A 12,500-nucleotide genomic window follows, 5' to 3' on the forward strand; every position below is an offset into this window, starting at 1 on the left:
TATACACACACACACACACACACACACACACACACACACACACACATATATATATACACACATACATACACTGATATATATATAACAGTGTGTGTGTGTGTGTGTGTGCATATATATATATATATATATATATATATATATATATATATATATATATATATATATATATATATATATATATATATACTGTATATAAACATTTTTTTAAAAATAAAAATAAAAATTGCCTCTGCGCAAAGCATAGATCCAACGAATCGATGACTAAATTAATCGCCAACTATTTTTATAATCGATTAGTTGCAGCCCTAATCGCGATTAATTAGAAAATCTAATTAGCATGCTAACTCCAAGCGTGCTCTCTGTGTGTAACATGTTTAGCCTTTCTATTTGTAAGCTTTACAATATAACTAAAACAAATCTTACTTACTAAAGCGTCCCATGTGTGATGTCTGTAGGAGTGTTTTTGCGCATGTTTGTCCGTGCTATCGTAATGTAATGAAGCTAGCGTCGTTAGCATTTTTATTAACTTAGGCATTCTTTTTGTGTTGTTTTCGTAAATTCACCAAAAGGTCACCGTGGAGTTATCGACTCTGTTTAGCTGATTTGAGAGCTAGCCTCCGCAGCTAGTGGGTCCATGAAAGTGACTTTTGGTTTGTTTGATCAGCCGTGCTACAGGCACCGTTTGGAAACAATTAAGGTATGTAAATAAAACATACCGATCGCATGTATCAACCATCATTTTTACATTTATTTATGGGGAGTGCTATTGAAAGTGTAACTATGTCAACACAATATTTCAATATTTGCACGTGCAATTCAAAAAAGGACACGAGCTAAATCATGTACTAATGAACGCAGATTTTAAAGATAAAGTACATTGAATTGCTGTCGGATTGGCCAAAATTCGAATGACAGCTGATGAATATTGTTTGTAAGAAGGATGGAGGACTTTTTGTTTTGTTTTCAACACCAATGCTTTGTGTGAACGTAGCCCAAATTATGCTTGTGGTGTTAGTTGATTTCCAACATGCCAACAATTACAATACCATACGTCCCATATTTCCAGTTTGTCATGACAGCATGTCCCACATAAGTAGATGGTTAAGGGAGGTGTGAGTATGACAGTAGATCCCCGTTATTCCTGGGTTTGCCTTCTAAGACCTTGAACGGACAAACCCACAAAAAACCCTAAAAATGCAATAAAATTTAAAAAAATAGGGTTTTGTGCTTATGGCCGAAAATAAAATGTTTTTGCTCCGTAAAAGTGATCGATGGAAGTGATGTCCTCTTTAAAGCATCTAAAAAATTTTCGTATTTTTTTGGAAAAAAATTTTTGTTTGACGAATATTGTTGTACAGCAGGGGTCACCAACGCGGTGCCCGCGGGCACCAGGTAGCCCGTAAGGACCAGATGAGTAGCCCGCTGGCCTGTTCTAAAAATAGCTCAAATAGCAGCACTTACCAGTGAGCTGCCTCTATTTTTTAAATTGTATTTATTTACTAGCAAGCTGGTCTCGCTTTGCCCGACATTTTTAATTCTAAGAGAGACAAAACTTAAATAGAATTTGAAAATCCAAGAAAATATTTTAAAGACTTGGTCTTCACTTGTTTAAATAAATTCATTCATTTTTTTTACTTTGCTTCTTATAACTTTCAGAAAGACAATTTTAGAGAAAAAATACAACCTTAAAAATGATTTTAGGATTTTTAAACACATATACCTTTTTACCTTTTAAATTCCTTCCTCTTCTTTCCTGACAATTTAAATCAATGTTCAAGTACATTTATTTTTTTTATTGTAAAGAATAATAAATACATTTTAATTTAATTCTTCATTTTAGCTTCTGTCTTTTCGACGAAGAATATTTGTGAATTAGTTCTTCAAACTTATTATGATTAAAATTCAAAAAAATTATTCTGGCAAATCTAGAAAATCTGTAGAATCAAATTTAAATCTTATTTCAAAGTCTTTTGAATTCCTTTTCAAATTTTTGTTCTGGAAAATCTAGAAGAAATAATGATTTGTCTTTGTTAGAAATATAGCTTGGTCCAATTTGTTATATATTCTAACAAAGTGTAGATTGGATTTTAACCTATTTAAAACATGTCATCAAAATTCTAAAATTAATCATAATCAGGAAAAATTACTAATGATGTTCCATAAATTATTTTTTTAATTTTTTCAAAAAGATTCGAATTAGCTAGTTTTTCTCTTCTTTTTTTCGGTTGAATTTTGAATTTTAAAGAGTCGAGATTGAAGATAAACTATGTTTCAAAATTTAATTGTCATTTTTTTTTGTGTTTTCTCCTCTTTTAAACCGTTCAATTAAGTGTAAATATCATTAATTATTAATAATAACATAGAGTTAAAGGTAAATTGAGCAAATTGGCTATTTCTGGCAATTTATTTAAGTGTGTAGCCCTTCGCATTAATCACTACCCAGGAAGTAGCTCTTGGTTTCAAAAAGGTTGGTGACCCCTGGTGTACAGTATATGTAAGGACCGCTTGTCGTCACCTGTCACTCACAGTCGCATTGCTAAATCCTACAGAACATAAGTATAACTTGGTACTTGTTAACTGTTAGCATGCAAACGATAGCATGCTAGCAAGCTAACTTAAGTATGCTAACTTTTCCCTCTGATTTTACACTTTTTTTTCTCTGTTTCCGCAGCCATACACCTTACAGCCGTGTTACTTGAAATGTGAGACATGCTAACTGTTAGCAGGCCGTCGTTTGCACACATGCTAAGAGTTAGCATTTTAATGTGCGCATGCTAACGTTTTAGGCTAGCAAGCTAAATTTGCAAGCGTTTACTCCAGAGTCATATAACTTGGTCCGTGACACATGCTAACTGTTAGCATGTTTAAGTTGGCATGCTAATATGCTTACATTAGCATGCTAATTTTTGTAGCTAATGTTACACTTTTTTTCTCCAATTCCGCAGCCATACACCTTAAGAGTCATATAACATGGTATGTGAAACATGCTACCTGTTAGCATGCTAACATCCACATGCTAACTTGACACTTTTCTCTATTTCCGCAGCCATACACCTTACAGTCGTGTTACTTGAAATGTGACACATGCTAACTGTTAGCATGCAGTCGTTTGCGCACATGCTAGGTGTTAGCATTTAAATGTGCGCATGCTAACGTTTTATCCTAGCATGCTAACTTTTTGGAGCTAAATTTGCAAGCATTTACTCCGGAGTCATATAACTTGGTCCGTGACACATGCTAACTGTTAGCATGTTTAGGTTAGCATGCTAATTTTTTTTTAGCTAATTTTACACTTTTTTCTCCAATTCCGCAGCCATACACCTTAAGAGTCATATAACATGGTATGTGAAACATGCTACCTGTTAGCATGCTAACATTCACATGCTAACCTTTTCATCTAATTTGACACTTTTCTCTATTTCCGCAGCCATACGCCTTGCAGCTGTGTTACTTGAAATGTGAGATGCAGTCGTTTGCACACATGCTAAGTGTTAGCATTTTAATGTGCGCATGCTAATGTTTTAGCTAGCATGCTAACTTTTGGAGCTAAATTTGCAAGCGTTTACTCCAGTCATATAACTTGGTCCGTGACACATGCTAACTGTTAGCATGTTTAGGTTAGCATGCTAGTATGCTTACATTAGCATGCTAGTTTTTGTAGCTAATTTTACACTTTTTTTCTCCAATTCCGCAGCCATACACCTTAAGAGTCATATGACATCGTATGTGAAACATGCTACCTGTTAGCATGCTAACATTCACGTGCTAACTTGACACTTTTCTCTATTTCCGCAGCCATACACCTTACAGCCGTCTTACTTGAAATGTGAGACATGCTAACTGTTAGCATGCCGTCGTTTGCACACATGCTAAGTGTTAGCATTTTAATGTGCGCATGCTAACGTTTTAGCTAGCATGCTAACTTTTGAAGCTAAATTTGCAAGCGTTTACTCCAGTCATATAACTTGGTCCGTGACACATGCTAACTGTTAGCATGTTTAGGTTAGCATGCTAGTATGCTTACATTAGCATGCTAGTTTTTGTAGCTAATTTTACACTTTTTTTCTCCAATTCTACAGCCATATACCTTAAGAGTCATATGCCACGGTATGTGTTAGCATGCTAACATTCACATGCTAACTTTTTCAACTAATATTAAACTTGTTTCTCTAATTCCGTAATCACACACCTTACAGTCATATAACTTGGTATGGGAAACATGCTAACTGTTAGCATGTTTACGTTAACATGCTATGATTAAAGTGCTAACTATTTGAGCTAATTTTGCTACCGTTTACCCTAGAGTCATAAAATTTGGTATGTGACACTTGTCAACTGCTAGCATGCTAATGTTAACATGCTAACTTTTTTTTGCTGACTTTACTTTTTTTTCTTATAATTGGACAGCCATACACCTTACAGTCATATAACTTGGTATGTGACACATGCTAACTGATAGCATGCTAACGTTAGCTAGCTAGCATGCTAACCTTTCAAGCTAGTTTTGCAACCGTTTACCCCAGAGTCACATAACTTGGTACGTGACACTTGTGAACTGTTGGCATGCAAACGATAGCATGCTAGCAAGCTAACTTAAGCATACTAACTTTTTCATCTAATTTGACACTTTTCTCTATTTCCGCAGCCATACACCTTACAGCCGTCTTACTTGAAATGTGAGACATGCTAACTGTTAGCACGCCGGCCTTTTGCACACATGCTAAGTTAATGTGCGCATGTCAACATTTTAGGCTAGCTCTGTAGCTCATTTTGTACAGTTACCGTACACCTAAAACGCACAGATTCAGACACTCGGCACCATCTTCAAATTACGGCGGCTTCCGACGACCCCCGTCCAGAGGTCCAGGGCACAAATAGCAGGCCCATCAACATTTCCGCGGGAATCTTCTCGGTTTTGTTTACAGTTCAGATTGGATTTTATTTTGTGCGCGGCATAGATTTGCTGTGCGCAGAGGGCGCAATTGCGCAGGGTTAGGGTTAGGGTTAACCTTAGAGGGAACGTTGTTCTTTCTATTTAGCTTACTAGGAACATAAAAAAAACGACTGGAACCACAAATAGGCGGGGGTCTAGTGTACTGTGAAGGGGCAACAAGTGCAGCAAAGTCCATCACCTGGTTGGGAGTGAAGGCCTCACTTCCGTTTAGCGTGTGTTTTAGCTCGAGAGTCTGGGGCGGGTTTAGGGGGGGTTTGGAAGAGAGCAGCGTAGCGACGACAGGCCCGTTTTGAGGCGAGGTCTGTCAAGCAAAGAGCACAGAAAAGACCCGAAAGAAGAGGTTGACCACAGACCAGACCGCAGCGAGGGGGAGAGGCGTGTGTGTGTACCCTTTTGGGGGCTTGGGCCGGGATGTAGCCATCCAGTTCTGTGGTAGGGAACTCCAGTCCTTTCCTGCGCAGGTCTTCGTACACGGCCACCACACCTGTCAGGTCGGGCGAGCTCCGGAATGCGTCGGCCCACGCCTTGAAAGGAGGACGACCGCAGAATACCGGCAGGTAACAATGGAGCAGAGAAGAGCCGCGCCCTACACCTGTACCTGTACGACTACACTTGTACCTGTATGATGCCGAGCACTCGGTCGTGCACGATGAGGGGAGGGTTGTTCCTGGGGATGATGGAGCGGAGCAGAACCCCTTCGGTGAAATCCCTTGTGGTCACCAGGATGTGAAGCCTGTGTCCGCAGTTCTTCACGCAGGTTTCTAGCACCTGGGGGCAAGACTTATGTCATCACACACTGCCAACAATAAGAGGGCGAAGGTGCTGTGAGAGTGAGATATTTTTCAGTGTTCTTAGGAAGTCAAGGTGAAGTCGGCGGCTAGCGCGGCTAGCGCTCCAACAAAGTCCTCCTGGTTGTGTTGCTGTAGTCCGCTGCTAATACACTGATCCCACCTACAACTGTCTTCTTTGCAGCCTTCATTGTTCATTAAAAAAATTGCAAAAGATGTCCAGAATACTGTGGAATTATGAAATGAAAACAGAGCTTTTTGTATAGGATTCAACGGGGTACCATAACTTCCGTTACTCGGACTTCGTCACGCGCATACGTCATCATACCGCGATGTTTCAGCCGGATATTTCCCGGGAATTTTAAAATGTCACTTTATAAGTTAACCCGGCCGTATTGGCATGTGTTGCAATGTTAAGATTTCATCATTGATATATAAACTATCAGACTGCGTGGTCACTAGTAGTGGCTTTCAGTAGGCCTTTAAGCAAGTCATGTTTAAAGCAGCTAGTATTTTCTCATGTCTTCTCGTGACCTCCTTGCTTTTATCTCATGTCCGCTAGTAAACTCTATGTTTTGTCTTAAGGGCTCCGGTTTGTCGGCCCACAGAGCTGTTTTGGCCAGTTCCTTATCTGTTTTGAAGAAGCAGCTGCGCTCCTTTCTGAGCGAGAGGGGTTGTTTTTGCTCCTACATAAGCTAACTCTTTTTGTTAAGATTTAGACCTCGCTTGCAGATGCTATTGTCCTGAACTAAAACGTGGTATTGTACAATTCTGGCTCTGGGGTCCTTTTTACTCAACATATATGTCATCCAAAAGAACTTGGGATTGACCAGTGTTTTATTCCCTGGTGTTCATTTACTTTGTGATCACTCCAGCAGCACTGAGAGCAGACTCGGCCAAACTACCTGTTGCAATGTTCGACGCCAACGAAGAAATTGACTCCAAAAAAATTGCCCAAACTGCAAATAAAGTAATGCGAGCATACATTGGATTTGCGATTGACGTGCTACTCGATAGCATTAGCAATTTTACATGGCCATTTCAACACCTCGTAATTTTCTAATGAAGATGCACGTTACAATCAAACAGCTGGTGCGTGATAAGTACATTACTTACTGTATTAACACTTTTTGGGGCGCAACGAAAGACGAGACAACAAAAAGTAAACTGACTTGCCAACACACCATAAACTGTACACTACTGCCACCTGACGCCTTGGACATGCAACTGTAATCGAGACTACCCTTTTACAAAAATGCACTAGCTTGACGCTAATATACATTGGATTTGCTACTGACAAGCTATTTATTAGCCTTAGCGATTTTACATGGCGATTTAAACTCCTCCAAATTTGTTAACAAAAACTACAACTAAGATACACCTTGGACTTGCAACTGTAATTGAGACTCCACTTTTACAAAAATGCACTAGCTTGACGCTAATATACATTGGATTTGCTACTGACATGCTATCTATTAGCATTAGCGATTTTACATGGCGATTAAAACTCCTCCAAATTTGTTAACGGAAACCTCAACTAAGATGCACATTACAATCATACAGCTGGTGCGTAATACGTACAATACTTACAGTATTAACACTTTTTGGGGCGCAACGAAAGACGAGACAACAAAAAGTAAACTGACTTGCCAACACACCATAAACTGTACACTACTGCCACCTAACACCTTGGACTTGCAACTGTAATTGAGACTCCACTTTTCCCAAAATACGCTAGCTAGACGCTAACGTACTTTGGATTTGCTACTGACATGCTATCTATTAGCATTAGCGATTTTACATGGCGATTGAAACTCCTCCAAATTTGTTAACAGAAACCTCAACTAAGATGCACATTACAATCACACAGCTGGTGCGTAATACGTACAATACTTACAGTATTAACACTTTTTGAGCACAACGAAAGACTCGACATCAAAAAGTAAACTGACTTGCCAACACACCATAAACTGTACACTACTGCCACCTAACGCCTTGGACTTGCAACTGTAATTGAGACTCCACTTTTCCCAAAATACGCTAGCTAGACGCTAACATACTTTGGATTTGCTACTGACATGCTAGTGATTAGCATTAGCGATTTTACATGGCGATTTAAACACCTCCAAATTTGTTAACGAAAACTACAACTAAGATGCACATTACAATCATACAGCTGGTGCGTAATACAAACAATACTTACAGTATTAACACTTTTTGGGCACAACAAAAGACTCGACAGCAAAAAGTAAACTGACTTGCCAACACACCATAAACTGTACACTACTGCCACCTAACGCCTTGAACTTGCAACTGTAATTGAGACTCCACTTTTCCCAAAATACGCTAGCTAGACGCTAACATACTTTGGATTTGCTACTGACATGCTGTTGATTAGCATTAGCGATTTTACATGGCGATTGAAACTTCTCCAAATTTGTTAACGGAAACCTCAACTAAGATGCACATTACAATCACACAGCTGGTGCGTAATACAAACAATACTTACAGTATTAACACTTTTTGGGCGCAACGAAAGACCAGACAGCAAAAAGTAAACTGACTTGCCAACACACCATAAACTGTACACTACTGCCACCTAACGCTTTGAACTTGCAACTGTAATCGAGACTCCACTTTTCCAAAAATGCACTGGCTTGACGCTAATATACATTAGATTTGCTACTGACATGCTATTGATTAGCATTAGCGATTTTACATGGCGATTTAAACACCTCCAAATTTGTTAACGAAAACTACAACTAAGATGCACATTACAACCATACAGCTGGTGCGTAATACGTACAATACTTACAGTATTAACACTTTTTGGGCACAACGAAAGACTCGACAGCAAAAAGTAAACTGACTTGCCAACACACCATAAACTGTACACTACTGCCACCTGACGCCTTGGACTTGCAACTGTAATCGAGACTCCACTTTTCCAAAAATGCGCATGCTAATATACATTGGATTCGCTAGTGACATGCTAGTGATTAGCATTAGCAATTTTACATGGCGATTGAAACTCCTCCTACTGCCACCTAACACCTTGGACTTGCAACTGTAATTGAGACTCCACTTTTCCCAAAATGCGCTAGCTTGACGCTAACATACTTTGGATTTGCTACTGACATGCTGTTGATTAGCATTAGCGATTTTACATGGCGATTTAAACACCTCCAAATTTTTTAACGACAACTACAACTAAGATGATACACATTACAATCAAACAGTTAGTATTAACACTTTTTATGGAGCAACAAAAAATAACAAAAATAAAAACTATAAACTATTGCCATCTAACGTCAACTGTAATTGCTAATTAATGTCATGCTTGCAAGTAAGACTCAGAAATGTGATAATGAAACAAAAGCTAATTTTTGAATGTTGCAATTAAAATGAGATTTTATTATCAAAATGTTTTATATATTTATTAATACAAACAAAAGTAGCAAAAATTGGTACCCTTAAGTTCTGGTATTGATTCCCAGGTACCATGAAGTGGTACCACATCGGTTCAAAAGTGAACAATACCCATCACCAGCCACCAGGAAAATGTTGTTGCAAAAAACATTACAAAAAAATGATACAGGAAAGTGGGGATGTAACGATTATTAATGATAAACCGTGGTAGAACTCCTGACGGTTAATAGAACCGTTTAAGATTAAATTGATCATGAAACCGTGATTGATAACCAAAATGAAAAACACAGCAAAAAGATATAATGTCTTTAAATATATGCCCATTATTTTATTTTTTTAGCCTTTATAAAAATGACATGCGTCATACTTAATTATGCAAAATTATAGGATGACACACCAACCAATCTGTGGAGCACACTGGTTGGTGTGTGTGTGTGTGTGTGTGTGTGTGTGTGTGTGTGTGTGTGTGTGTGTGTGTAAACACTCACTGTGAGTGCCAGCATGACCTCCTTAAAATTCTTGTTTCCCACAATCCTTTTTTTTATGGCTCTGACAGCATCTTTGGGCCTGGAATGAAATATTTGTTCACCTTTCAGACAAGCGCAACGACACGCTTGTAACATATGAGACAACACACACATGCCCACAAACACACACACACACCCTTCCTCTGAGTTGTTGATGATGTCACAGATCTCCATGTTCACAGACCAGTCTTCTGTGGGCAGGCTGGAGCTGGTTGCACTCTCTGTGAGAGACATGAATAATTCAACATTAGTCACTTCTATCTTTTTATTTATATCTGTGTTATAGTACATATCATATATATATATATATATATATATATATATATATATATATATATATATATATATATATATATATATATATATATATATATATATATATATATATATATATATATATATATATATATATATATTAGGGCTGCAACAACTAATCGATTAAAATCGATTATAAAAATAGTTGACGATTAATTTAGTCATCGATTCGTTGGATCTATGCTATGCGCATAGGCTTTAAAAAAAAATAAAAAATAAAAAAAAATTATTTTTTAAAAATAAATCTTTATTTATAAACTGCAACATTTACAAACAGCTGAGAAACATTAATCAAAATAAGTATAGTGCCAGTATGCTGTTTTTTTAAAATAAAATGCTGGAAAGGATAGAAATGTAGTTTGTTTCTTTTATCCGATTATTAATCGAAGTAATAATTGACAGATTAATCGATTATCAATTTAATCGTTAGTTGCAGCCCTAATATATATATATATATATATATATATATATATATATATATATATATATATATTAGGGCTGCAACTAATATATATATATATATATATATATATATATATATATATATATATATATATATATATATATATATATATATATATATATATATATATATATATATTAGGGCTGCAACAACTAATCGATTAAATCGATTAAAATCGATTATAAAAATAGTTGACGATTAATTTAGTCATCGATTCGTTGGATCTATGCTATGCGCATAGGCTTTAAAAAAAAAAAAAAAAAAAAATATTTTTTATTTTTTAAAAATAAATCTTTATTTATAAACTGCAACATTTACAAACAGCTGAGAAACATTAATCAAAATAAGTATAGTGCCAGTATGCTGTTTTTTTTAAATAAAATGCTGGAAAGGATAGAAATGTAGTTTGTTTCTTTTATCCGATTATTAATCGAAGTAATAATTGACAGATTAATCGATTATCAATTTAATCGTTAGTTGCAGCCCTAATATATATATATATATATATATATATATATATATATATATATATATATATATATATATATATATATATATATATATATATATATATATATATATATATATATTAGGGCTGCAACTAATATATATATATATATATATATATATATATATATATATATATATATATATATATATATTAGGGCTGCAACAACTAATCGATTAAATCGATTAAAATCGATTATAAAAATAGTTGACGATTAATTTAGTCATCGATTCATTGGATCTATGCTATGCGCATAGGCTTTTAAAAAAATAAAAAATAAAAATAAAACGATTTTTTTTAAAATAAATCTTTATTTATAAACTGCAACATTTACAAACAGCTGAGAAACATTAATCAAAATAAGTATAGTGCCAGTATGCTGTTTTTTTTAAATAAAATGCTGGAAAGGATAGAAATGTAGTTTGTTTCTTTTATCCGATTATTAATCGATTAATCAAAGTAATAATCGACAGATTAATCGATTATCAAATTAATCGTTAGTTGCAGCCCTAATATATATATATATATATATATATATATATATATATATATATATATATATATATATATATATATATATATATATATATATATATATATATATATATATATATATACACACACACACTTATCTCATATCTATGTGAGACTGGATAGCAGATGTCGAGGATTCAAAATACTTATTTGAACAATAAAAATTGCAAAATGGCACCAAAACCTACATCAACATATGCCTTTTGAGTCATTGTGACAATATTGGATATCACTCCCTCTATGGGTGTCAGGTAACCTTATTGTGCTTTCACCATCCAGAGGAGGAGCTGAAAAGTGTCATAAGCACGAGGTAATAGATGCAGCTTAAGTAATATAGGTCTTGGGCAATAGAAACAACTTTAAAATACGGTGGAGTAGTAAGAATATTTCAGCTTTAATTGGACAAATAGATAATAAGTCATTAGGTGTGCAACAGGGGTGTCCTAACTTTTTACACCGAGGGCCGCACGCTGAAAAATCAAGACATTCGGGGACCATTTTGATATTTTACATTTTTTAAACCAATACAATATATATAGATTTTTTTTTTTAACCTTAAAGGCCTACTGAAAGCCACTACTAGTGACCACGCAGTCTGATAGTTTATATATCAATGATGAAATCTTAACATTGCAACACATGCCAATACGGCCGGGTTAACTTATAAAGTGACATTTTAAATTTCCCGCGAAACTTCCGCTTGAAAACGTCTATGTATGATGACGTATGCGCGTGACGTCAAGAGTTAAACGGAAGTATTCGGACACCATTGAATCCAATACAAAAAGGCTCTGTTTTCATCTCAAAATTCCACAGTATTCTGGACATCTGTGTTGGTGAATCTTTTGCAATTTGTTTAATGAACAATGAAGACTGCAAAGAAGAAAGTTGTAGGTGGGATCGGTGTATTAGCGGCTGGCTGCAGCAACACAACCAGGAGGACTTTGACTTGGATAGCAGACGCGCTAGCCGACGCTAGCCG

The 12,500-nt window shown here is 35.9% G+C and overlaps 1 protein-coding gene across 5 annotated transcripts in view; it reads right to left on the minus strand.

Moving 5' to 3' along the window:
• tom1 (target of myb1 membrane trafficking protein) overlaps positions 1–12,500 on the minus strand; it is a 36,869-nt gene that overhangs the window by 16,441 nt on the left and 7,928 nt on the right. For 3 of the 5 annotated variants that reach the window (XM_062036383.1, XM_062036384.1, XM_062036382.1), the window contains exons 2-6: positions 9,835–9,919; positions 9,660–9,738; positions 5,573–5,722; positions 5,344–5,478; positions 5,133–5,255 (exon numbers count right to left, since the gene is read on the minus strand). In XM_062036383.1, coding sequence (XP_061892367.1) covers positions 5,133–5,255; positions 5,344–5,478; positions 5,573–5,722; positions 9,660–9,738; positions 9,835–9,919 — 572 coding nt within the window. The remainder of the gene's footprint in view (positions 1–5,132; positions 5,256–5,343; positions 5,479–5,572; positions 5,723–9,659; positions 9,739–9,834; positions 9,920–12,500) is intronic. The other 2 variants (XM_062036386.1, XM_062036385.1) reach the window with 1 other exon arrangement.

This window comes from Entelurus aequoreus, linkage group LG25 (genome assembly GCF_033978785.1).
Source record: "Entelurus aequoreus isolate RoL-2023_Sb linkage group LG25, RoL_Eaeq_v1.1, whole genome shotgun sequence".
NCBI classification, from domain to species: domain Eukaryota; kingdom Metazoa; phylum Chordata; class Actinopteri; order Syngnathiformes; family Syngnathidae; genus Entelurus; species Entelurus aequoreus.